A 27,411-nucleotide genomic window follows, 5' to 3' on the forward strand; every position below is an offset into this window, starting at 1 on the left:
AGCCGCGCGAGGAGGTGCTCCGTCCCCACCATCTCTGTCCAGAGAAGCCGTGGTGACCGCTGCCGGCGCCCGCCCCGCACGCCCTCCCAGGGTCCGCTTCTCTCGTGCTCCAGCGGCGCCTCCTTTCCATTACGTGGTCGGCGGCTGTGGTCCTCCGGGCTGGGCTAGGTGCAGCCGTGGATGCTAAGTGACGAGGCTGATGTGGCTGGTGGTGTGTAGCAGCGATCCCAGAGACTGTACTTGATGCCTGTCTCTTTGTTTTCTTCCCTCTATATTCATTTGCAGGCTGGACGGTTTACCACCCAACGTCTGAGAGACTGACCTATAAGTCTAGTAGCAAACCTCGCGCTCGATTCCTCAGTGGACCCGTGTCTGTGTCCATCTGTCTGTATTTGTTCTTTGTATTTTACCACCTCCTGGCCCTTGGTTTCTCCCCGCCCCTCCCTGTCTTCATCACCTTCCATACATTTCGTAGGGTGCCTCCCCCGCCCCCCGCAGCCCCCCACCCACGCCCCACGCACAGCCCCGCACACACGCCCCCTCCTGGCCCCAGAACGCGCCCGCGCATGCTCTCGGCTCTTGCCTGGCGCCGGACGCATGTGCAGCAGCTTGCCCACCCCGCCTCGGGCACCCGCCCCCGCCCCCAGGCCCCCAGGCCCCCAGAGCGCTTGGCGCTTTTCTCACCTGTTTGTTTAATTGCGTATTTTCTACGTTGGACGTAGTTTTATTTCTGTTGCAATTGTGCATACACACGTCCGCTGTCCCCAGTTCCAGCAACAACAAAAAGACAGCCCCTGCCTTCTCTAGACGCATGGTGTGTCTCACACGTGTCTGGATTCTGAAGATATGCATGTAGCAAGCTGAGACAGTTCTAGAAGGTCACTGGAGGGTGTGACTTCTGTACAAGGGCCACAGCACTCAGCACCGTTACCCCGCGCCCGCTCCCTGCATGTGGAAAGGTGGACAGAAGGTGCTCCAGCTAGGACACCCCACCCCTCCCCGCCCTCTGGTCACCTAGGGAACCTCTCGGTGTCCTCCACGCTGGCTCTCCCTCTGGCCCCGGCCCTTCCTGGTCTCCGGCTGGAGCACTTTACTTGGTGAACCGCTCTCACCTCACAGACCTCAGACACGAAGTCAGTCACACAGCTCCGAGCTCTGCTCAACCGAACCTCAGCCCTGGTGGCCCTCAGATTCCTGGGATGTCCTGCTGGCACCCAGGACTCCTGTCCAGGAAGGGCGCACATGCTCAGGGCCATCCAAAGTTATTTTCTCCCTCAGAACAATTGGAAAATGAATCCAAAACTGTGGGGTTTTCAAGGTTTTGTTTTTTTTTTTTAACACCAGAATTAAGCTCTCAATTGGATGAAGTGCTGTTTTGGGGCACGTGGCTTTTTGCTGGTACAATAAAGATACATTGTATTTGTCAGGACCTGAGGCCACTTCCACAGTGGGCATCCATCCCCATCTGAGTTACCTTGTCACCCTCCCCCAGGCAGCAGAGGTCAGAAGCACAGCGATTCCCAGGGACTGTCCCACGGTCCTCATCTCCCAGCAGGTGTCCCAACTGAGCTGCTGGTTAGCTGCTGAGCTGGTGGAGAAATGGGGGCGAGGTCTGAATGCGTTCTGCTTCCTGGGTTACTTGCTGGTCCTCTTTTGCCCGAGTGTGCGTGGCTGTCTCCTGGAGACGACAGGTACAGGGCAGCTGGGTCTCCAGGCATCTCGTGGTCAGATGGGTGGCTGCGTCGCTGCTGGGAACACCACTGGTCAGGCTCAGGAAGCAGGGTAGTTAGAGCAGGTGGTGCTTTCCCTGGGGTGCGTGCAGTGGAAAGGTGCGTGCGTCAGGCACCACACACTCCTCTGAGGTCGTCCCCGCCCCATGTTTGTACCTGCGTGGTTCTGCGTTGTTGGAGAGTTTTCATTTGTTCTACTGCTCTTATTTTGAGATTTAAGGAAAAAAAAAATTAGAGGCACAGCAGGGACAGGTGGTTTAGGTTTCACTTCTGTCTCTGGCCAAGAGAAGAGGAACACGTAAGGCCGGGCTCTGTAGCAGACAGGGAGCTGGCCCAGGCAGGGCCGATTCCGGGTGGTGGTGTGTGCTGGCCGGGCGTGCCTCGTCTTCTCCAGTGCTGTGCACCCCGTGACATAACTGTTTCTGTAATAGTCCTTCCCAGGCATGACCTGGCTGTCTTGGCCACAGCGTGGCCCCCATAGGCTCTGAGGTTGCTGGTCGGGAGAGCATGCAGCAGACTGTGGCCCTGAGCCCACTTACCCGCAAACGTGTGGCATGAGGGTGTGTGAAAACGCGCCCATCAAGGCCCTGTCACCCCGTGTCTGCCTAGCCTGCTGGGCTTCTCTGGGAGCCAGAGCCAACTGCTTGCCTGCTGACAGGGGAGCCCCCAGGCCCAAGGAGACTGCATGGGCACCCCTGAAAGCCCGGTCACAGCCCTGAGGGCCAAGAGGTGGCAGAGAAAAGGGCATTCAGGGCAGGGCTGCGGGAAGACTGCGAGGTGGGCCTGCTCTGGGCTCCGGGCTAGCGGCGAGGGGAGAGCTGTAGCCGTGGGGCGTGGGTGCAGCTGGTGTGGCCTGCAGCCGAGGAGAAACCCAGAGGTGTTCTGTGCACGGCCTTGCACGGAACAGGAGGCCAGGCTCTGGGAAAACAAAGTCTATGTTCAGTTACAAAGTACAGAAAGGAGGCCTCCAGTTCTGTGACGTGCTCAGACCATGAGAGCAGTCAGGCCGGGTCAGAGACGAGCGGGGTGGAGCCCAGGCAGCTGCACGCAGCCAGGACGGGACCCCACGTGGGAAAGGTGGCCAGGCCTGGAAGAAGAGCGTGCAGAGAACCAAACCCGGATGCTTTCCTGGGGTGGGCATCTGGACAGGTCTGCTGTTGGGAGGGCCGGCTGGGGAGAGGGCTGGACCCCTCAGAGCACAGACAGGGTGAAGCCTTGGGCAAAGTCCCCTCCTTGTGGTCGACAGGAGGCTTGGGGAAACTTGGGGACTATGTTTCGGGATCCAGGGTGTATGGTCAAGTTGCAGAAGCATCTGGTGGTCAGGAGCTGCTGTCAGACCTCCCCTCGCCTCTGGCTCCAGCACCCGACTAGGTGCAGGTACGATCCCTCCGGGCGTCCGAGCGTCTCTATACACACAGCTTTGGATGTGCTTTCTGTTTCTCTCATGCACCCGTCAGCCTGCCGTCTGTGCTGCAGCGAGTCTGTCCCTGGGACCCTCCGAGGAGGCTGCCCAGGCCATACCTTTGCCCTGCAGTGTCCTGGACCCTTCCTGTGGGGACCCACAGCAGTGGGTGTGGGAGAGGGCCTTTGGGCAGCCAAGGAGGCGGCCACCGCCGACGAAGGCCTGTCCAGGCTGGACTGCCCTCGGGGTGGTCACCGCAGAGCAGAGCAGGGAGGCATCCCAGTTCATGTTTCACAGATAAGGGCTGGCACTTTGCTCAGCGGTGTGAGGACCTGGTGGCTCGTTACAAAGAAACCAGTGGCATTTTGGTGCCGACAGCTTATCTGTCTCCAGTGCCGGAGCCGGTGTCTCATGCCGCTGTACGTGGTGCGACCAAGCGGCTGGAGGCGTGCCTCTCCTTGAGGGGCCTGCAAGGAGGCCCCTGGAGCTCCTTGGGAGCCTCCTCAGGAGCTGAAGGCTGGCGGCAGCAGCATGTGTGGCAAAACCACGAGGCCCGGCCCGCCTCTCCAGCAGCATGTCCACGGCAGAGAACCGTGAAGTTGGGTATCTCCCTGGCAGCCAGGCGAGGGTCTGGATGGTGGTGGTGCCTGGCAGGGCTGGCTGTCCGCACCAGAAGCAGCTCGTGTGTCCTGGCCAGAGACCCTTGGCCCTTCCACAGCCTGGGAGAACATTTCCCAACAGCTGCCACGTGGCTTTCCACCTCCACCCCTGCCCAGGTGGAAGCTTCCCCAAGTAGTTCTGGGCCTCACGCTGTCTCTTCCCAAGGCCTTGGCTAAGGACAGAAGTCCTGCAGGGGAGACCTCCTGCTGCACGTGGGTTTCCTGTGGGTCTTGTGTGTCCCCAGTGCCCTTGCATCGCTGCCTTGTAGCCCAGTGGCTCAGGCAGGAATGCAAAGTACACGCTGGCGTGGAAGGAGGTGAGTGGGGCCAGGGGAGGCGTATCCATCAGCGTCGCCTGCTGGGTCTCAAGGGCAGGGCACAGGCCCTGGGGAGCCCTGAGGGTGGGCAGGGCTGTGGCATGAGTGAGGGCTCCTCGCCAGATACACGGTCCATGTAGCTCTGCACTGTGCTGGATGGCACGACCTTGGTGTGGCGGTGGCCGGATCATTGAGGGCAGAGAGTGTCTGTGCTCTGGTCACTGTGGGCCATGCCTAGTGAGTGTGTGGAGGCCTCTGTGGGCCAGTGCTGAGCATGGTGGCTGGTGGCCAATGGCCCCCCCTCTGGGGCCCTGACTTCTCAGGTGGTTCCCAGCAGGCAGCACTCGTTGTTCTCATGGAGAGGATGGTGACCGAAAGAACCCGCTGCTCTCAGGCTGCGGGAACCCGGCTGGCCGGCTGTTCCCATGTCCTTGCGCCGTCTGTATGGAGCTGCTGAGACCACAGGGTCTGGGTGGGGAAGGGTGTGCCTCACATGGTGCCCCGCACAGTCAGAGCCTGGGACCTGTGTGCCACGGAGCCCCCAAAGGGCTCAGTGCTCCCAGTGGGATTCCACGTCAGGACACAGACCAGCAAAGGCCCTGCAGAGCTCCACTGAGAGACGACTGGTCTGGACCACTCCTGCCCAGCCCCTTTGTTTTCACTTGTACATTACAGACTCCAACAGAAGATCGTCTCCCTTTCCCCAAGTCAGCCTCCGAGCACAGACAGTATGAACTCAAAGAGCAATTCATCTGGAGCCTGGGCTGACCGCTGTCCTCGCTCCTCAAACACAGGGGTGGCCGCCTGCCTCCCCTCACAAGGGCACAGGGCACCCTCCCGGAGCATGGGTGTGTGGGGTCCTGTTCTGGCAAGGGGCCAGGGTGGGAGCACCGACCCTCTCTGAGAGTGCAGCCTTGCTGAGTGACCTTGGGGACACCCGAGCCATGCTGGCCTGTCCCATTCTGCCTGCTCGGGCCAGCCTGTCTGCCCTCCAAGCAGGCACCGACCATCAGGATGTGCCAGGCAACAGCCAGCCTCCAGGACTGTAGGGCCTGATGCTTAGTGGTGGAAGAAGGACGAGCCTCTCCCGGTCCGGGTGGACTTGGGGTACCCAAGGAGGCAGCAGCAGTGCAGGAAATCGGGGCCAGCCCTGTTTCCCACCTCCCCATAGGACCCCTGTACTTTGCCCACCACAGGCACCACCGGTCTGGTCATGGCAGCTGCCTGGGATCTGGGATGGGCCTCAAACCTGCAAAACAATGTATCTTTTTACATTTGGAAAACAAACCTCCCCTGGGGCTACTGCGGGCAGAGCCAGTGGCTCCCCGGAGCTCTCCTGGCTGACTTTGGGTTTTTTTGCCTCAATCAATGGGGCTCCAGAAGCCTCTTGTTTGAAAACCAAGTGGTGTGCTTTGCTTTTTCGTTTTTTCTTTTTCTTTTCTTTCCTTTCTTTTTTTTTTTTTTTTTTTAAATATGCTTTTAGAGACACACTCACTTCTACCTGAAGCTTGGGGCCTGGCCCTGCACCTCTGCCCCTCGGCGAAGCTCCCGTGAACCCGCACACTGACTCGGGCCGCCCGGTTAGCCCAGGTGGCTGGTCCCTCTCTGAAGCGCTGGCCTTGGCTCCTCCTTGCACACTGATGACTTGTGCTTAGAGTGTGGTGGCTCGTCCCGTGTGTGCTGTCCTGCCTAACCCTGTGGTCTTGTGTCGTTTCTTCTTCCCTTGCAGGGTCTGCCCTGAAGCGTCTCTGTCTAGGCAAAGAGCACAGCAGTCGTAATTATCGGGTTTTTTACCCCTTGTCCGCTCTCCATCGCATGGGCTTTCATGTGGCTAGTGCACATCAGGGTCTCCGCGGCCGGCGGGCATCGGCTCCGCGCCCATCCTCCAAGGGCACCGCTTTGCCTCTGCCTGGAGGGAAAGCCACCCGCGGGTGCCCCTCGCGTCTCCATGGCTCCGAGAGTCTGTGTGTCCTGGCTGGTTGACACACTGACACTCCCCTTCCTGGAATGTCCACACATTACCAATCGTTAATTGGCTCCTTTTCCAAAACCGTAGGAATGAGTATGTCCCTGACGTGCTAAAGCTGAGTGCCCCCGAGGAGAGATGCCGGGATGAAATGGGTATCAGTCCACCTGGGCCGCCCACCACCCTCACCTCACACCTTTTTTTCCCTCCTTTTTTCTTTTCTGGCTGAAACATTCATGTAGAAATAGCAGTGTGTGTGTGTAAAATTCCATCACTAATACCAAACTGTGTGTGTCTGTGCTTTTTCATTGCTAGCCCTCTAGACTACATTTTGCAATGGCTTGTTTGAAGAGATGGTCGTTACGCTATTTTTTTAATGCAGAAACATTTTAAATTGGCTTATTCAAAATTGTTAGTCAGAAATTACATGTTGTGGGGGTGGGGAATACAATTTAAAAAGAATTAAGAAGTCCCATGTTGGCCATTTAAAACTAATCTCAGTGACTTCTTTGTCCAGCTCCGCCTGAACCACAGCCCCCGGGGCCTTCCCGCAGCCTGGCCTCCCGGCTCCTGCTGGTGCAGGCACCCTGTGCCCCACAAACGTCTCTAAGCGTGGGGGCCCACAGCGGAAGGCTTTGGGTGTTTGTACCCTTGATTAATACCTTCCTGACATGCTCTAGTGGGGAGAGACACGATTTTGTGCCTTAAATTTCCAAACCACTAACCCATTAACAGTCATTCACAGGCAGGCCCATGATGGAGATTTTCAGGCCTTTTCCCTTTGCCGGACAGATGGCAGTGGCTGCCGTGGGCTGAACACCCCCATGGGCACGTTTGTTCCCACTCAGGGCACAGAGGCCTTGGGATTCGCCCTGTTTTCTGAGCTCCCTCACACATAGGAATCTGGGGTTCCTGGGCAGCGTGGCCATAGGGTAGATGCTGAGTAAGGCTGCCAGCAGCCTGGGTCCTGTCCTTTGGCCTGGCTCCGATGGGGGACAGCTGCCTGGCACAGCCTGGTCCTTATGGCCTGTGGCAGTGTTCCAAAGTGTGTAAGGCTGGCACATGGGCTCCCAAACGCAGACCATCTCCTGAAGCAAGATGTTGTCAGGCCTAAGCAAGAGCACTGTCTGAATGACTGCAGTGGCCGCCAGCGCTCCTTGCAGCGTCACCGACCCGGCCTGTGTGTGCTTCCCCAGGGTCCTCCACCAGCAGCCTGGTCCCGGGCCCCGAGCCGGGCCCCCAGCCGACCCTGCATGTCCAGGCACAGGCCAACAACAGCAACAACAAGAGAGGCACCTTCACGGACGACCTGCACAAGCTGGTGGACGAGTGGACGAATAAGACGGTGGGGGCTGCCCCGATGAAGCCCTCGCTCAACCAGCTGAAGCAGACCCAGAGGCTGCACGGCGTGGAGGTCACGGCGGGCTGGCCCCCGGCCGCCGGCGAGGCACAGGCTGTAAGTGGGGTGTCCGGGCTGAAGGGGCAGGGAGGGAGCGGCGCACAGGCGGTGGGTCCTGGTTGCGGTGTGCCCCGGGGCAGCGCCAGGAGCTGCCCTAATGGGGCTGTTAGGTTCACCACCTCCCGGGAGGGCGCGCCCTGCTGTCTTCCGGAGGAGTGTGTGTCAGGTTGTTACTGGGTCCTGAAATGCTTAGCGGAGGTCACTGGTGAACCCATCTGGTCTGGGAGTTCTTTCTTGAGTGTGGGAAGGTTCCCTGTGACCTTTTACTTAGAAAACTTTCAAACATACAGAACTGTTGGAAATTGCACAGTGAACGTGCGTGTGCCCCAGCCTGCACGCTGCGGCTGCCATCTTGCTGTGTTTTTCACACGTCTCTCCATCCCCTGAGGGTAAGGTTTTTGTTACAGATTCAATTTCTTTTATACTTTCTGTGCCATTTGGATTTTCTATTTTTTCGTTAAGTCCTGCTTTTCTGACATTTGGTAAATACCTAAGTTTATCTAAGTTTTCAAATTAATTGGCATAAGCTGCTTATAACTTCCTGTCTTCAGCCTATAGTGATGTTGATTTTCATTTCTGATGACAGTGGCTTCCGCGTGTGTGCCCCTCCCTCCCCCTCCTGTATAGTCTCCTAAGGGGCTCATAAACCTTAAGAGCCTTCTCAAAGAACTCATTTCGGCTCTGATGGTATCTTTATGTGTCATTAGTTTCTCCTTTTATTATCTCCTTCCTGCTGTGTCTGAGCGGCTTTGCTGTTCTCGAATGTTTCTTGAGATGTGCAGGTCATTGATCTCCAGCCTCTCCAGTTTTATAATACAGGCATTCAATCTATAAAATTCCCTCTCGTGGTTCTATCTGGATCCTAAAGGTTTTGATATATAGCATTTTCTTTAACCTTCCGTTCAAATTATTTTGTAATTTCCGCTGTGGTTTGAAGCAATATAATTATTAATTTCCTCATACTTTTTATTACTGCTTTTGACCTTAACTGCACTGTGTAAGAGAACAAACTTTGGGTGTTTTCAGTTCTTTAAAATGTGCTGGGACTGGCTTTTCAGCCCAGCTGTCAATCAGTCTTGTCCACTGCTGCCCCGGTGCTCTCTGCACTCCCGCCATGCACATGGTGCCCGCGCCTTCCTGTGTCCGCCAAGTGACCAGTGATGGCAGCTCCCTTCCGACAGCAGCAGCCCTGGAGTCCTAATGCCTCACACCCCACTCTGGTATTTTGTGACCAAGTTGAGAGTCTTCAGCAACCCCCCACCCCCGGTCCTGCAGGATCCTCCCCCTTGGCCCAGGCAGGGGAGTCTCTGCTTCACTGTCTGGACTTCAGCACATGGGATCTCATACCTGCGCAGGCCGTACCCCATTTTACCAGCTCGCTAATCCCATTGTTTGAATGGCAGGAATTCTTACTAAGATTATTTTTTTTAAGATTTTATTTGACAGAGATCACAACTAGGCAGAGAGGCAGGCAGAGAGAGGGAGGGAAGCAGGCTCCCTGCCAAGCAAAAAGCCTGATGCGGGGCTCGATCCCAGGATCCCAGGATCATGACCTAAGCCAAAGGCAGAGGCTTTAACCCACTGAGCCACCCAGGCGCCCCCTAAGATTTTTTTAAAAATATTTTTTCACTGTGGTAAGTCTGTATGATACAACATTCATCAATTCAGCATAGTACTCCGCACATTCACAATGTTGTGCAGCCGTCACACCATCCATCTCTAAAACCCTCTTCCTCCCAAATAGAAACTTGAAAAATACTCTCTAGTCCCCACCTGTGGTGCCTCTGCTTATCCAGCCCCTATTAACTTTCATTCTACATTCTATGGATATAAGTGGCATCGTGTAGTGTCTGCCCTGTCCTGTGTTCAGCCTACAGCGTACAGCTGGGCTGCAGCAGGGGGATGAGAAGGAAACAGGGAACACAGTAGTACTGTACTACACTTACCATGGTGAGCACTTTGTAATGTATATGTATCTTAAATCACGACGTTGTAAGCCTTAAACTAATTTAGTATTTTATGTCAACCACACTTCAATTAAAATTTAAAAATTACTTTTTTCCAATCTTTTAATTGCAAAATATATGACATAAAATTTGCTGAGCCATTTCTAAGTGCCAGTTTTAAGTGCATTAAGCATTAATTAATATTGTTCAAGCATCACTACCGTGCATCCCCAGAATTTTTTCATCTTGCAAAACTGAAATTCTGTCCTCATTGAAAACGACCTTCCCATCCCCCGCTCAGTCCCTGGCAACTGTGATTCTACTTTCCAGCTGCATGGATCGGACTCCCGGAGGCGCTGTGTCAGTGGGACCCTACAGTATTTGTCGTTCTGGGGCTTATTTCACTCACTGTAACATCCTCGAGGTTCACCTACGTTACAGCCTGTGTCCAAATGTCCTCCTTTTTAAGGTTAAATGATATTCTAGTGTATGTACACACCACATTTTATCCATTTATCGACTGAGGGACGCTCAGGTCACTTCTACCTATGAGCTGTTGTGAGCGATGCTGCCACGAATGGGGTGTGCAGGCATCTCTCTGAGTCCTTGCTTTCCATTCTTTTGAAAGAGTACCCAGAAGCAGAATCACTGCATCATACAGTAATTCTGTTTTTAACTGTTTGAGGAATTGCAAACTGTTTTGCACAGTGGCTGCGCCATTTTACATTCCTGCCAGCAGTGCACAGGGTTCGTTTCTCTTCATTCTTGCCAACTTTTCATTTTCTGATTTTTTACAATAGTACCCATCCTAATACCACTGTGGTTATCTCGCTGTGGTTTTGATTAGTACTCTACTAATGATCAGGGATGTCGAGCCTCTTTTCGTGTGATTACTGGCCATTTGTATTTTTTTTTTAAGTTTTTTTTTTTTAAGATTTTATTTATTTATTTGACAGAGATCACAAGTAGGCAGAGAGACAGGCAGAGAGAGAGGAGTAAGCAGGCTCCCCGCTGAGCAGAGAGCCCAATGTGGGGCTCGATCTCAGGACCCTGGGATCATGACCTGAGCTGAAGGCAGAGGCTTTAACCCACTGAGCCACCCAGGCGCCCCCATTTGTAGATCTTCTTTAGAGAAACAGCAGTTCAAGTCCTTTGCCTGTTTTTATTTTTTTTTTTTTAAGATTTTATTTATCTATTTGGCAGAGATCACAATAGGCAGAGAGGCAGGCAGAGAGAGGGGGAAGCAGGCTCCCTGCTGAGCAGAGAGCCTGATATGGGCCTCGATCCCAGGACCCTGAGATCATGACCTGAGCCAAAGGCAGAGGCTTTAACCCTCTCAGTCACCCAGGTGCTCCTCTTTGCCTATTTTTCATCAGTTGTTTTGTTTTCATTACTGAGTTTTAGGAGTTCTCTGTATTTTAATCTCTTATTGAGTGCCTTTTTTACTTTGTGGACAGTGTTTTTTTTGGTTCTTTTTAGATTTATTTATTTGAGAGAGATAGAGCACAAGCAGGGGGAGGGGCAGAGGGAGAGGGCGAAGGAAACTCCCCACTGAGTAGGGCACCTGACACAGGGCTTGATCCCAGGACTCTAGGATCAAGACCTGGGCTAAAGGCAGATGCTTAACTGACTGGAGCCACCTAGGTGCCCCTGGACAGTGTCTTCTGATGCACAAAAGTTTTTAATTTTCATGAAGACCAATTTAGCTGTTTTTTCTTTTGTTGCCCATCTCTTTGGTGTCATAGCCAAGAAACTACACCAAATCCAATGTTGTGAAACTTCCCCCATTTCTTGCTAAGAGTTTAGTAATTTTAGCTCTTATGTGTAGGCCTTTTATCCAGTTTGATTAATTTCTGTATATGGTATGAGGTAAGGGTGCACATTTCATGCTTTGTATACATTTCATGTATAACCAGTTCTCCCGCATCATTTGTGATGCGGGGGAAAGGAGAGCCCGCTGAATGGACTAGGTACTCTTGTTGAGTATGAACTGACCATATTTGCAAAGGTTTATTTCTTGCTTCTCTGTTGTTTCATTGGTATGTATGTCTGTCCTTTTTCCAGTATCACATTGTTTTGATTTCTTTAGCTTTGCACTAAGTTTTGAAAACAGGAAGTGTGAGTCTTCCAACCTTGTTTTGAATTGTTTTGGTTCTTCGGGGGTCCCTTCAGATCCACATGAATTTTAGGATGGGTTTTTCTATTTCTTGAAAAAATGGCTTTGGGAATTTAACAGTGATGGCAATGAATGTGTAGATCACTTTGGGTAGTACTGACTGTAACCACACAAGTCTTCCAATCCATGACCACACGGTGTCTTTCCATTTATTTATGTCCTAATTTCCTTTGGCAGTTGTGTGGCTTTCAGTGTGTAAATCTCTAAACCCCCTGAAGTTATTCCTAAATATTTTATGGTTTTTCTATTATTGTAAATGTAACTTCTTTAATTTCCGTTCAGATTGTTCATTGTTAGTGTATAGAAATGAAACTGATTTTGTAACCTGTAACTTTGCCAACTTCATGGATTAGCTGTGTCAATCTGCACAAGCATTCTGTACAGTTATCCACATGTAAGGTTTTGTCATCTCTGACCAGGGATCATTTTACTTCTTCCTTTCCAATTTGGCTGCCTTTTTTTCTTCCTCCCTAATTTCTTTGGTTAGAACTTCTAATATTATATTGAATAGAAGTGGCAAAAACAGGTATGATTTTCTTGTTCCTGACCTTGAAGGAAAAGTTTACCGACTTTCACCACTGAGTATATAATGTTAGCTGTGGGTTTTCATATATGTTCTTTATCATATTGAGGGAGTTCTGTTTGTAGTTTGTTGAGTGCATTTATTATGAAAGACAGTTGGATATTGTCATATACTTTTTTTGCATTAAATGAGAGGATTGTAGGTTTCTTTATCCCTTCAATCTTGCTAGTGGTATATTACATTGATTGATTTTCATGTTAAAACACACTGCTTTAATTCCTGGGATAAATCCCACCTGATCATGGTGTATATACCTACTCCAGTTATGCTACTGAATTCAGCTTGCCGATATTTTATTGAAGACTTTTGCATAAATATTCATTGGGTATTAGTCTAATTTTCTTGTGATGTATTTATCTGGCTTTGGTAGCAGCTTAATGCTGGCCTCATAGAACGAGTTAGGAATTATTCCTATGTCTTCCAATTCTTGGAAGACTTTGAGAAAGAATGGTGTAATTCTTCTTAAAAATCTGGCTTCTCTTTGTTGAGACATTTTTGATTACTAATTCAATCTCACTACTTGTTATAGGTCTGATTTTCTGTTTCTTCTTGAGCCCACTCTGGTAGTTTGAGTATTTCTAGGGATTTTTCTATTTCATCTAAATTATCCAGTTTTGGTAGCTAAAACCTTGTCCATTTGTTGATCTCTTTAAAGAACTGACTTCTGGGGGGCACCTGGGTAGCTCAGTGGGTTAAACCTCTGTCTTCGGCTCAGGTCATGACCTCAGGGTCCTGGGATCGAACCCCCCACCCCCCCCCACCCCCCCCCACCCCCCCCCCCCACCCCCGCATCGGACGCTCAGCGGGGAGCCTGCTTCCTCCTCTCTCTGCCTGCCTCTCTGCTTACTCGTGATCTCTCTCTCTGTCAAATAAATAAATAAATAAATAAATCTTTGGAAAAAAAAAAAACTGACTTCTGGTTTCATTTATAATTCATTTGCTTTACTTTTTCTTCATGACTCCCTATTTTCTACTTTATTACAGTATACAGTTAGATTATTGATTTAAGATATTGTTCAGTGTAGGCATTTACAGCTATAAATCCTTCTGAGAACTTTTGTTTTGTCCCATAAATGTCTATGTATTGTGTTATCCTTTTCATTTGTCTCAAGTTACTTTCTAATTTCCCTTGTGATTATTTCTTTGACTCTTTGATTTATTTATTTTGTATATGTGACAGTTTTCTAGTACTTTTGTTATTGATTTCTAATTTCATTATGTTAGAAAAGATGCCTTGTAGTATTTCAATCTTTTTAGATTTGTATTATTTATGTTTATTTATTGAGACTTGTTTTATGGCCTAATATGGCCTATTCTTTAGAGGTTCCATATGCACTTCAAAGTACAATCTGCTCTTGTTGGGTAGTTTTATTAGGGCTAATTGGCTTATTGTACTTTTCAGATCCTCTCTTTTCTTATTCATCAGTCTCATTATTCTAACCCTTATTGAAATTAAAGTATTAGAGTCTATAATAGTGTAGAACTGTTTCTCCTTTCAGTTCTATATTTGCATCATATAATTTGGGGCTTTGTTTTTAGGTGCATATATAATTGTCAAACTTTGATGTATCAAGGTTTATCAATATATGGTATTCTTCTTTGTCTCATAATCTTTTCTGACTTAAAATCAGTTTTGTCTGGTAATAAAACAGCCACCCCAGCACTCTTTTTCCACCTTTTTACTTGCAACTTCTTTGGGTCTTTGTATCTCAAGTACGTCTCTGGTAGTGGCATAGAAACCGACCATGCTTCTTTAACTACTCTGCTAACCTCTGCTTATTAATTAGAAAGTTTAATATTATTATATTTAAAGTAATTAGAGATAAGGAAGGAATTCTTTTTTTTTTTTTAAAAGATTTTATTTATTTACTTGACAGAAAGAGATCACAAGTAGGCAGAGAGAGAGAGAGGGAAGCAGGCCCCCTGTTGAGCAGAGTCCAATGCGGGACTCGATCCCAGGACCCTGAGATCATGACCTGAGCGGAAGGCAGCGGCTTAACCCACTGAGCCACCCAGGCGCCCCTAAGGAAGGAATTCTGACTTTTAACTATTTGTTTTCTTACAAGTTTTTATTTCTCAACTCTAGTTAAATTTAGTCTAAAATTAGTCTAAAATTTAGTTGTTCTTTTATATTGTATACTTTGTATTCCTTTCTTTACTTTGTTATATATTTTAGTTATTTTCTAACTGGTCTCCTTACTGATTACAGTTAACATCTGAAAATGACCTAGTTTGAATAATACCAACTTTGTTTCAATAGTATATAAACACTTTGCTTCTATACATCTCCATCTCTCCCCCTTTGTATTTTTCCTGAATGGATTTGCCCTTTAAAGCATATAGGGAAAGAAGGAATTAAAGCCAAAGCACAGTACATTTATCTACATAGTTACCTTCTTTATTTCTTCAAGTGGCTTTTATCCTTCCATTCAGTCTGTAAGACTCTCTACCATTTCTGGTAAGGCACACCTTTTAGTAACAACTTGTCTTAGATTTGGTTTATCTGGGAGTCTTAGTTTTTCCTTCATTCTTGAAGAATCATTCTGTTGAATACAGAATTCCTACTTGACAGTATTTTTTCCTGTACTCTCTCTTCTCCTGAGGCTCCCATAATGTATATACTGGCCTGCTTAGCAGTATCCCACAGACCCTTCAGGCTCCATACAGGTTTCATTTTTTTCTTTCTGCTCCTCAGACTGGATAATATCAATTGTATGGTCTCAAGTTTGCTGATTATTTATTTGCTGTTCAAATCGGCTGTTGAGTCCCTCTAGTAGATTTTCAAATTTCAGTTCAATTTTTCAGTTCTGATATTTCTATTTGGTTCCTTTTATAATTTGTCTTTTTATTGATATTCTCATGATGTCCTGCATAGTTGTCCTGGTTTCAATCTGTACATGGTTTCCTATGGTCCTTTGAGGATATTAAAAACAGCTGATTTAAAGTCTTTAATCCAGGGGTGCCTGGATGGCTCAGTTAGGTGGCCGAGTCTTGGTTTCGGCTCAGGTCATGATCCTGGGGTCCTAGGATTGAGCCATAAGTCGGGCTTCACACTCAGCAAAGAGTCTGCTTAAGGATTCTCTTTCCTTCTCCCTCTGTCCTTCCCCTGCCCCAAAACATGTGCTCTCACTCTTGCTCTAGAAATAAATAAATCTTAAAGTCTTCAGTGCAATGTCTAGCTTTCCTCAGCAACAGTTTCTGTTTCTTGTTGAAAACCAGGCACTTACATATTATAATTAGTAACTGAATCTGATTAGAAATCAGATTCTCCTCTTTCCCAGTATTTGCTGGTTTCAATGAAGGCTTAGCTTACATTAGCTTGAGATTTCCTTGAATATCAGGAGCTTAAAAAACACCTCTTCCGGGGCGCCTGGGTGGCTCAGTGGGTTAAAGCCTCTGCCTTCAGCTCGGGTCATGATCCCAGGGTCCTAGGATCGAGCCCCGCATCAGGCTCTCTGCTCCGCAGGGAGCCTGCTTCCTCCTCTCTCTCTGCCTGCCTCTCTGCCTAGTTGTGATTTCTCTCTGTCAAATTAAAAAAAAAAAAAAAAAAAAACAAAAAAAAACCACCTCTTCCAGTCTTTACAGATTGATTGGCTCAAGGCTAGAGAAATCCTTCAATACTTAGCCAGGCCATTTACAATTTGCCTATGCTTGCAGTGTGATGAGTGGTGAAAGCTTGGGTTTTTTTCAGGTTTTTTTCCTGGCAGTGTACCCTAAATAGAGCATGTGCATGACTTTCTAAATTCCCAGCACACACATACTTTTTAATGCCCTCATTTCCCAAAGAAACACTCTACCATGCTTTTCTACTATGGCTTTTAACCTATATCATGATTTTAATCTTTGGCCCCAAGCAACTGTGGATTTTTAAATTGCCTTACAATTATGAGTAATGCCTGCCACTCTTTTGCCCTTAGAGAGTTCTAAATATGTACAGACAGAGGTGTGTACCTTGTGTCAGTCCTTCAGGTGGCCCATACACAGGTTAGAATAGACGTACAGAATAATTTTTAAGGGGTGCCTGGATGGTGTAGTTGGTTGGGTGCCTGACTCTTGGTTTCAGCTTGGGTCAGGATCTTAGGGTTGTGGGACTGAGCCCTGCCTTAGGCTCCAGACTCAGCACAGAGTTTCCTTGGAATTCTCTCTCCCTCTCTCTCTCTGCCCTCCCCATCATGTTCTCGCTCTCTCTCTCAAAAAAAAAAAAAAAAAAGAAAAAGAAAAAGAAAGAAAGAAAAGAAAAGAAAAAGAAAAAGAAAAATCTTTTAAAAATACTTGGCTTCTTTAAAAGAATAGTAATAACCTGCAGTAATAGTTCTACTCCCTCTAGAACCAAGGACCAAGTTCCCACAGTGGGAACATAGGCTTCCCTCCTCAAGATGCCTGAAAAGCTAGGGATGGGCAGGGCCTGGGGCCAGTAAAAACACCAAAGTGATTTTCTTCTTTTATAAAGTTTGCCTAGGGGTGCCTGGGTGGCTCAGTTGGTTAAGCATCTGCCTTCAACTCAGGTCATGATCCCAGGGTTCTGTGATTGAGCCCTGCATCAGGCTTCCTGCTCAGAGGGGAATCTGCCTCTCCCTCTGCTGCTCGTGCTCCCACTCTCTCTCCAAAAAAAAAACAAAACAAAACAAAACAAAACTTTAACAAAAAATGTGCCTTTTTCTTGATTTGTCCTTTACTTCTATTTGGTTGCTATAAACCTTTAACTGCTTTCTGGAATTCTGAAAAAGTTGGTTTTGATAGTTTCTGGTTCTTTTCAATGCTTCTGTGGAAGGATGGAAGTTTAAAGGTGCCTCCTCCATTTTGCTTATGTCATTTGTACTGAGATATTATATTCGTGAATATTCTATCAATCACTGAAAGAGGAATTTTTATAGTTTCCCACTATGGTTGTGGGCTTGTGCATTTCCTACTGTATTTCTGGTTTTTCCTTTATATATTTTGAGGCCATGTTATCAGTTATATTCAAATGGAGATATATTATTCATCTTCTTTGTGACTTAAACTTCTAAATCTAGTTTCTCTGAAATTACTGTAGCTACGCTAGCTTCTGTTGGGTTATTATTCACATGGTATGGTTTCCTATCCTTTACTTTCGGTACTTCTATATCCTTGTTTTAGATGTATCTTTTGTAAAAAGCACATAACTTGGGTTGTTTTATTTTTTGATTTTACTTTTAAATTTTATCCACTCACACTTTTTTTTTTTAAGATTTTATTTATTTATTTGACAGAGATCACAGGTAGGCAGAGAGGCAGCCAGAGAGAGAGGAAGGGAAGCAGGCTCCCTGCTGAGCAGAGAGCCCTATGTGGGGCTCGATCCCAGGACCCTGGGATCATGACCTGAGCCGAAGGCAGAGGCTTTAACCCACTGAGCCACCCAGGTGCCCCTTATCCATTCACACTTAATGTAATTGCATATACAGACCACTGAACAATACAAGGCTTAGGGGTATTGACACCCTGCTCAGTCAAAAATCCGCATATTACTTTTTTTTTTTTTTTAAGATTTTATTTATTTATTTGACACAGAGAGATCATAAGTAGGCAGAGAGGCAGACAGAGAGAGTGAGAGGGAAGCAGGCTCCCTGCTGAGCAGAGAGCCCGATGTGGGACTCGATCCCAGGACTCTGAGATCATGACCTGAGCTGAAAGCAGCAGCTTAAACCACTGAGCCACCCAGGCACCCCCGCATATTACTTTTTATTCCCCAAAACTTAGCTACTGCTAGCCTTACCAATAACAGTTTATTAACACACTTTCTATGTTGTATTATATACTGTACTCTTACAGTAAACTAAGAAAAAGGGAAACAGTAAAAGAATAGCAGAAAAAAATTTACAGTAGTGCACTATAAAAAATCTACTTATAAAAGCAGACCTGCACAGTTCAAACCCATTTTCCTCAAGGCAAAGTGTGTATTTTAGCTTAAATCCATTATCTTATCATGTATTTTCTATTTGTCCTATCTGTTCCATGTTCCTTTTTCTCTCCTGTGTTCTTTTGAATTTGTTAAATTTATTTTCTTACTCTTTTCCCTCCCACTATTAGCTTGGAAATTTTACTTTCTCTTGCTGTTCATTTAATGATTAGATATTCTAAATACTACAGCATACATCCTTATTTTATCAAAGTCTAATTTTCTTTTACCCATTTCCCAGGCAGTGGAAAGAACATTAAACACTTCTCATTGTTTTTACTCCCCCTCCTAACATTTATTTTTTTCAATTCTATGTCAGCTTTCAGTCTCAGAATACCTCTTTTATACAGTCAATATTCATCTATATCTGCATATTTATTGTTTTGTTTTTTTTTTTTTTTTTTTTTCATCTTGCCTCTAATCTTCCCTCTAGGAGCTTTTTCCTTCAGAATTTCCATTAACATATGTATACCAGTGTCTAAAAATTACTTTAAAAAAAGATTCATTTATTTGAGAGAGCAAGCACCCATAACCAAGTTGGGGGAGGGGCATAGGGAGGGGAATGGACTCTTAAGTAGACTCCCCACTGAGCAGAGCCTGACATGAGGCTCCATCTCACAACCCTGAAATCATTATAGGAGCCAAAACTAAGAGTTGGACGCTCAACCAGTGGGATCCACCAAGGCAGCCCATGAAAAGCTCTTTATTTCATTGTCAGTCTTGAAGGACATTTTTAATGGGTATAGAATTCTAGGTTAGTGATGACTTTCAGCTTTATGACATTATAATTCTCTTGTTATTTGGCCTCCCTTGTTTTTCTAAGTGAGCTTCCAGTGTGTTACTTTGAGAATTCTTTTTTTCTGACTTCTGCTAGTTTCATTTTCAGAAGATTTATCATGAGATGCCTAAAAATATACATTTTTATTCTACGTAGACTTTACAGGGCTCCTTGACTCTACCGTTTCATTTCGTGGTCAAATTTGAATGTTTTTCTGCCATATCCTCATTTCTTCCCATACTGCTGACCTACTCTACTGCCCCTATTTTACTCCAGAGACTCCAGTCCATATATAAGGTCTTTTAGTCTATCCTTGGTCTCTTACATGTTTTCTCATTTTTTCTGACAGTTTATTCTGTTTTATTTCCTTCAGATCTTTTAGTTCACTAAATTATTCTCTGTGTCTATACTGCTATTAACCCTGTAAAGTGAGACTTAAATTTCAGTTACTGTATTTTTTTTTTTTAGATTTCTTAGAGAGAGAGGTGGGAAAGGGGCAGAAGGAGAGGGAGAGAGGAAATATTGAGCAGACTCCCTGTTAAGCATGGAGCCCAACACGGGGTTTGATCTCACAACCCGAGCTTAAATCAAGTCCGCTGCTTAACCAACTTAGACACCCAGGCACCCACAGTTACTGTGTTTTTACTGTATTTGTTTTCTACACCCCATCCACATCTGCTTTCTGTACTTCAAGTATTTCTTTTCTTTCTTTTTCTTCTGACTGCTCTGGCTAGTACGTGTTGAATAAAAGTGGTGAGAGTGGACATCCTTGTCTTGCGCCTGACCTCAGGGAAGAGCTGTCAGTTTTCCCCATTGAGTATGATGTTTGCCGTGGGTTTTTCACCTATTGCCTTTATCATCTCCAGGTATGTTAGCTCTAAACCCACTTTGTTGAGGGCTTTTTCGTGACTGGGTGTTGAATTTTGTCAAATGCTTTTTCTGCATCTGTTGAAATGATCATATGGTTCTTATGTGTTCTCTTGTTAATGTGACATGTCACGTGATTTCCAAATACTGAACCACCATTGCAGCCCCAGGAATAAACCCCACTTGATTGTGGTGAATCATGTCTTTGAATGTATTCTTGGATTCGGTGTGCTAGTATTTGTTGAGGAGCTTTGCATCTATGCTAACAAGAGGTACTGTCCTGTAGTTCTCTCTGTGTGTGGGGTCGTTAACCTGGTTTTGGTATCAGGGTAATGGTATCCTCACAGAATGAGGTTGGAAGTTTTCCTTCCTCATTCATTCATTCATTTATTTTTGAATAGCCGGAGAGAATAGGTATTAACACTTCTTTAAGTGTTTGGTAAAATTCACCTGTGAAGCCATCTGGTCCTGAACTTTCATTTGTTGGGAGTGTTCTGATTATATCAATGGCATTTTCATTGTTGGGGATCAGTCCGTTCAGATTTTCTGTTTTTTCCTGATTTGGCTTTGGGAGGTGGCTTCTTTTTCTAAGAATTTATCGATTTCTTCTAGGTTGTCCAAACTGTTGGCATGTCATTTCCCATACTACTCTCTTACGTGATCCTTTGCATTTATTTCCGTGCTACTGGCTGTTACTGCTCCTCTCTCAGGTCTGACTCTAACCCTCTCTCTCTCTGTCTGTCTGCCTGCCTCTCGATCAGTCCGGCTAAGGGTTTATCGATTTGTTGATCTTTTCAAGGAACAAGCTTTTGGTTTTATTGATCTGTTCTCTTGGGGTTTTTTTTTTTCTTCAGTTTTCACTTATTTCTGCTCTAATCTTTATTATTACTTCCTTCCTTCTAGTGGTTTGGGGTTTTGTTCTTCTTTTCTAGCTCCCTCCAGTGTAAGGCTAGGTTGTTTGAGATTTTCTTGCTCCTTGTGGTCGGCCTGTAGTGCTCTACACTTCCCTCTTCCAACAGCTTTTGCTGCATCCCGGTGATTTTGGACCGATGTGTTTTCGCTTTCATTCATTTGTGGCCATGAACTTTTTGATTTCCTCTGCTTTCTTGGTTAACCCACTCATTCATTGTTGAGTAGCATGTTATTTTTAGTCTCTACATACTTGTGTTCTTTCCAGATTTTTTTACTTCTGGTTGATGTCTACTTTCATACTGTTCTAGCCAAAAAAGATTCATGGCATGACTTCAGCCTTCCTTAACTTGTTTGAGACTTGTTTTGGAGCCTTCTCCAGGACAGATCACAAAGTAGGCCACGTGTGCACTAGAAAAGGACGTGCATGCTGCTGTCTGGGGGATGGAGTGTTCTGAATATATCTGTTAGATCCATCTGGTCCAGTGTGTCATTCAGAGCCACTGATTCCTTGTTGTTCTGTGTGGCTGATCTCTCCACTGATGTCAGTAGGATGCTCGAGTCCAACCAGACCAGATGTCTGCTCTAGTCCAGGGCCGGGGCCGCAGCTGCACTGTTGTGTGCGGTTATCGTCCCCTCTCCCTGGGCTGATGCTGGCCCCTGTTGGCGCTGCTTGCATTCTGTCAGGGTTCTGGTGCTGCTTTGGATGGGTTCCGGCCAGGTGTGTCCTGGCCAGGTGTGTCCCAGAGGGGCAAGTCTGCAGGGGAATGCAGGGGAGGGGCAGGCTGTGCAGCGTTAGCAAGTTTTGTGCAAGCCAGCTGTAGGAGGGGATCAGAGGAGCTCAAAACTCATGCAGAAGTTGGCCAAGTTGAAGGGGCGCACCTGCAGCTGGGTGCAGGCTGGGACTGCTACTGGCAGGACAAAAGGTAGAGTGTTCCTGCTGCCCTGGTTCCCAGAGGTGTCCATGTATCTAGGGAGGGGAATAGCACCTATGACCTTTTTTGTTCTTGGAAAGTCTTCCAAACGTCCCTGCCCCTTTGGCACTCACTGTGAAATTAGTGAGTGTTCTCGTAGAAGCGAACATTCTTCAGACCATTGCTCCAAGGCTGTCGTAGCACGGCCATTTGTTGTGCTGTCTCTTCAAAGCCAGGAATCCGTTTCCTCTCCCTCCAGGCTCTCCCAAGCTGGGCTGGCTGATTTTTGAAGTTCCAGGTGTTATGCCCTGCTGATTCTAAGACCTGGCATAATTCTGTAGTCCCCTCCTCCCATTTTCCTGCAGGTTCTCTGTGCCTGGGTCTCTTTCCCTCCTTTCTCTGTCCCTGAGGTGTCCCTCCCTCCTGCAGACAATCCTCAGTCTGTTTGGAACCGAACAGTGTCTCTATCCTTCTGACCTGCTTTGATGAGGCCTCTTCTCTGCATTTTGCTGTGGAGAGTCTGTTCTGCCAGTCTTCAGGTCACTTTCTGGGTTATTTACACTGATGTGGGTGTTATCCAGGTATACCCTGGGATGAGGTGAGCTCAGAATCCTCCTGGCCCACCATCTTCCTGGAACTCTGTCATATAATTTTTTTAAGTTCCTCGCTTTCTGCCAAAATTCTCAATTTTGTCTTTCTTTCACACAGTATTTTACAGTTTGTTTTTTATTTCACCTTGTTTTCCTTTATATTACCTTATCTTTTAAAATTTTAAGTTATATGAGATGTTTTATATGAAAATTTACCTGTAAAACAAAATGGACGTCTAGAAATTGCTCTTGTATTGTTTCCGTTGGTCTTTTTTTTTAAGATTTTATTTATTTGATAGACAGAGATTGCAACTAGTCAGAGAGGCAGGCAGAGAGAGAGTAAGGGAAGCAGGCGCCCTGCTGAGCAGAGAGCCCAATGTGGGGCTCGATCCCAGGGCCCTGGGATCATGACCTGAACTGAAGGCAGAGGCTCAACCCACTGAGCCACCCAGGCGCCCCCCGCTGGTCTTTGAGTGCCGTTTCACATTGTTACTGGCTATCTTTTGTAAAGAGCTTGGTCAGGGATCTTTACCTTTTAAAAGTCGGATTATCTCGATTATTGATGTGTGGGAGTTCACTGTATGTTCCTTCACATAGGTACACATCATGCATACGTTCTGTCAGTCTGTGGCTTGTCTCTCATTTCTTTAATGGTGAAAGTGACATGGCAGACGTTTTAGTATTGTTGGGGTCCAGTTCATCCCATGATTTAATTTTTCTGTCCTATACTAGGGATTTTTGCGTCTTTCAAATCTGGATATTCTCTGTGTTCCTGCGTTTTTCCTTAGAAGTGTCACTGTTTTAGCGGCTGCACTGAGGCCTGGAAGCCTATGGTCTGATGGAGGTGTCAGTACCCCCCATCCCGTATGCACATCTGGCTTGTTACAGCGCCTTCTTTCCCACACTGCATTGCACAGACATGGGTCACATAGTCCTATATGTGTAGGTCAACTTCTGAACTGTCACATCAAGCTGTTCTTTCACTATTATGACGGTACCACACCCCCTGACACACTGAAGCTTTGTAGTACATTTAGTATCGAGGAGGGTACAAACTCCCATGTCCATCTTCTTTAAGAATTTGATTTTTCAGGGCACTGGGGTGGCCCAGTCGTTCAGCGTCTGCCTTCGGCTCAGGTCATGATCCCAGGGTCCTGGGATCGAGCCCCGCATTGGGCCTTCTGCTCAGCTGGAAGCCTGCTTCTCCCTCTCCCACTCCTTTTGTTCCCTCTCTCACGCTCTCTCTCTCTCAAATCTTTAAAAATAAGTAAATAGATCGCATGGTTCTTAAATTTCATTTTCCAGTTGTATACTGCTAGTATATAGAACTTTGTATCTTGTATCCTGCCATCTTGCTACATTTGCTTGTTCTAGAAATCTGTTTTTATAGTCTTTTGAGTTTTCGCCAAGCACAATCTTGTCCTCTGCAAATGAGGATGGTTTCCCTTTTTCTTTTCTAATCTCTGGCTCTGTTCTTTTTCTTGCCTTGGCTGGGACTTCCCACACAGCATGGACTAGGAGCTGGGCGAGCTATAGGGGAAGCGCATTTGGCATTTCACAGCATCATAGGTTTGGCTGCAGGTTCCAGAGAGACCCTCACAGATGGAGGAAGCATCCTCCAGCCTTGGCTGCTGTGCCTTCTGTGAAGGAGCGGGGAACTTCTCAGCTGCTCTCCCTGCATCTGCGGGGAGCATCACACAGGGTTGTTCCTTACGGGGTAACTGGGGCAAGAGGCAGTGATATTCCCCGGGAAGAGCACCCTTGCATTTCCGGGGCCGACTCCATTTGGCTGTGCTCTTTTCACGGCTGCTTTCTTCGATCTGCCTGGACTTCGGGCACTGAAGGCTACTGGTCTGTAATTTCCGTGGCCTCTGTTTTCTGTATCATGGTTACGTTGGTCTCACCACCCATCTTCACTCACTCTCCCATCCTTGTGCTGCTCCTCCCTTTGGGGTGTGGAGAGAGGCGGGCCTGCCCTGCCATGAGTTCCTGGGCTCAGGTCCTTCCATAAAGACCCTGACCGGTCAAAGAGGAAGCCCTGGGGCGCCTGGGTGGCTCAGTGGGTTAAAGCCTCTGCCTTCGGCTCAGGTCATGATCTCAGGGTCCTGGGATCGAGCCCCGCATCGGGCTCTCTGCTCCGCAGGGAGCCTGCTTCCTCCTCTCTCTCTGCCTGCCTCTCTGCCTGCCTCTCTGTCTGCTTGTGATTTCTGTCAAATAAATAAAATATAAAAAAAAAAAAAAAAAAAAAAAAAGAGGAAGCCCTGGGGTGGGATGTGCAGTTCCTCACTGTGTCCACAGGGTCCACTTTGGCCCAAACCATGAGGTGGCCAGGCTGCGGCTTTGGGGAGACTGCGTCTTGGCCCCATGCTGTCACTTTGGTATCAGCCATTAGAAGACACTCTGTAGCAGGTCCTGAAACTACTCTCTGCTGAGGAGAGAGCATCTGTGGGGATCCCTGGGGAGGCCAGCTGTTGGCAGCCACATATGCCTTCCTCTTCTTGTCTCGTAGATGAACGCCCCTCGAGCAGCAGTGGGGACACCATGTCTGGCCCCAGCGCCCAGCCCTCTAGCCACCGCGGCCATTCCTGGAACCGCCCCAGCCCTGCCCATGCCAGGTACTGCCCTTTCCGGCCTACCAGCCCCACCCTGTGCCCCGTCACTGGGCCAGTACGGAATCCTATTCCCACCTCCAGTGTCCTGGGGGCCCTGGGCAGCCCAGGTGGGCAGCCCGAACCCCACCCCCAGGCTGGGCTTGGGGGCAGCAGGCGTGCCTGCACTGCCTGCGTTCTTGCGGCCGCCTGTGGTCAGCGCACCGGGCCCTAGACTGCGAATCACATAGCTCTATCAGCTGGAATGTGTGGAACTGAACAGTCTGGAGGAGCCAGGTTGCGGCTTAGCCTCCGAGTCCTGCCCCGCCTGCCCGTGGGTGCCTGGCGAGGGGGCCGGGGCGTGGGCAATGCTTGCTTCCTTGACTGCTGCAGACCCTGCTCCCTCTTATGTTTCCGTGGTCGACACCTACAGCCTTTGCACCCACTTCCTGTACTTGAATCAATGGTTAGAACGTTGTAATCACCCTGCACAAGTCCAGTGCCTTGAATTCCAGCTTTTCTGTTCCCTGATGAAAAGAGATGTTAAAAAAAAAAAAAATCGTATGTTGAAAAAATTGTATTTCCTTTTGGTAATTGGCTTGTGCTTTGATATCTCGCCCATTTTCAGTTGCAGAGATACGAACAGTTTAGAAATCTGAAGCTAAAGCCTGACTTTAGATCTCTCTTGCAAATGAGGTCTCTTTGGGCTCCTCTGGTCCCTGAGAGCAGACAGACGGACACCCCCCACCCCCGGCCTCCAGCAGCGGCGGTGCTCTGGGTGCTGCCAGCAAGCTACCCGGGGATGTGCGCTTCCTGGGGGAGCGTGCTGCTCGCAGCAGCAGGTCTCTTAGGAAGGAACATCAGCAGCTGTGTCTGGCTGTGCAGAACCTGCTGGAAAATGCTAGATAAGCAGGCACACCCTCTTGACCCAAAGCCGGTGGGGGGCAGGCCGGCCACCTACCCTGCGGAGACCGCACAGTCCCTCAGCTCTGGGGTTCTGCTGCCCCTGCTGCTACTGTGCTTCCTCCTCCATCACTTGCACAGAGGCCTGGGTCTCACTCTGCTGTGTGCGTGCAGGTTGCCCTGCCAGGGCCAGGAGAACCCCTCCCCTGAAGGTTTTAGTGGGACTCCTCCCAGATGGGCACCACACAGCCCCAGGAGGGAGCTGAAGTCCCTGCTCCTCATGGCCAAGACGTTTTCACTTCCCCTCAGAAGGCAGCTTGGGCCGCCTTGCTGTGAACTATATGGTTCCGCCGTACTGTGGGACCTCACGAGAATGGGCTGAATGATTTTACGTGGATTATTCCATCAATTCAGTTAGAATTGAATTTTCTAGGTGATTACGCAGTCTTCTGCCAGGGCACGATGATGTAATAAGAGATTTCTGTTCTCTGTAACGTGCCCTGGGTCCCTTGGTATAGAATTTCGTGTACCTGGTTCCCGAGAGGGGTGGAAGCTGCCTTCTGCTCTCCCTAACTCCCTGCTGCACCAGAGCTGAGATCTGGGGTCTGGCCTCGTACATGTAAGGTCAGTGGCACGGAATCCCCAAGAGATTGTACATATAAAGGAGAAAAATAAACATCTTTGCTTGAAAACAGTGTGGAACAACATCTCTTCCTTTCCCTCTGCCCATGTCAAAGCAGCCAGGCTCCTAGGCTGTCCTGGGCGCAGCCTTACACTCCGCTCCCGGAGGCCAGGGTGGCTGTGAGGAGACACTGGATTGAATGGTGCGGTCTGGGTCCCCAGCAGGAGCCACATCTGGTGTGTGCTCAGCTGGCTCGGGATCCAAGTGGGTTGTTAGGTGGGACTCACCACTCCCCCGCCGGCCGCCATTTTTGGCACATGGTGCTTGCCAGGTGTGGCCTGCTGCCTCCAGGCCTGTCTGCTCGGCTTTCTGCCACTCTGGACATACAGTGGGCTCTACCCCACGGAGGGTGACTCATGGGCCACTAACTGGTGCCTCTGACCCCTGTCCACATGGACTGACTTGTACAAAGCAGGCTGGCAGAGCTGGGGCGAGGTGAGCTCCTTTGTACCTTCTCCTGGATCTGCACTGGGCTTGCAGGCTTGGAGAGGACATGAAGGTCGGAGCACGTGCAAGTTTGGGGAGGGCCCTCATGGCACTTGGTACCTGTCTGCAGCCGACCCACCCTCGATGGCATCACACTCCGTGGTCTGCGGTCCTGCCCAAGCCCTGTACACACTCACGCTGGGCTTTACAATGTCTCCTGGCCCAGCCAGCTGAGAGGTAGTCAGGCCCTATGCCCATGCTGGTGGAGGGAGGGGCCCCCTTTCCAGAACCAGTGCAGACCCCACAGCCCCATCTGGTGCCTCATCGGACACTGGCCTGGGCAGAACTGGGGCATGTCAGGGCTGCGGCTTCTCTCACTGCACCCAAGGAGCTTGGCACTGCAAACATGCGGGTGCCGGGAGGCCCTGTCTGGTCCTGGGCAGTGGCTCCATGTAGAAGCTGGCCCGATGGCAGAAGCTGCCTGGGGTCTGCCTGCACAGTGTGGGGGTCACAAGCCACCGGTTTCCCCACGGGAGTATGACCGTCTGGCCACGCTGTTCCACCTTCCAGGGCCTTGTGTGACCGAGTTGGGCCTGTAA

General features: G+C 48.4%; 1 protein-coding gene across 10 annotated transcripts in view; it reads left to right on the top strand.

The window, feature by feature from the left end:
- The window catches only part of WNK2 (WNK lysine deficient protein kinase 2), a 118,323-nt gene that overhangs the window by 90,682 nt on the left and 230 nt on the right, over positions 1-27,411 (top strand). For 3 of the 10 annotated variants that reach the window (XM_046023136.1, XM_046023138.1, XM_046023137.1), the window contains 4 exons: positions 286-384; positions 5,838-5,882; positions 7,271-7,530; positions 24,723-26,364. In XM_046023136.1, the coding sequence (XP_045879092.1) occupies positions 286-384; positions 5,838-5,882; positions 7,271-7,530; positions 24,723-25,052 (734 nt within the window). In that variant the 3' untranslated portion in view covers positions 25,053-26,364. Of the gene's footprint in view, positions 1-285; positions 385-5,837; positions 5,883-7,270; positions 7,531-24,722; positions 26,365-27,411 lie in introns of those variants that run through there. The other 7 variants (XM_046023139.1, XM_046023144.1, XM_046023140.1 and 4 more) reach the window with 5 other exon arrangements.

Source organism: Meles meles, chromosome 11 (genome assembly GCF_922984935.1).
Source record: "Meles meles chromosome 11, mMelMel3.1 paternal haplotype, whole genome shotgun sequence".
In the NCBI taxonomy this organism is placed as follows: Eukaryota; Metazoa; Chordata; class Mammalia; order Carnivora; family Mustelidae; genus Meles; species Meles meles.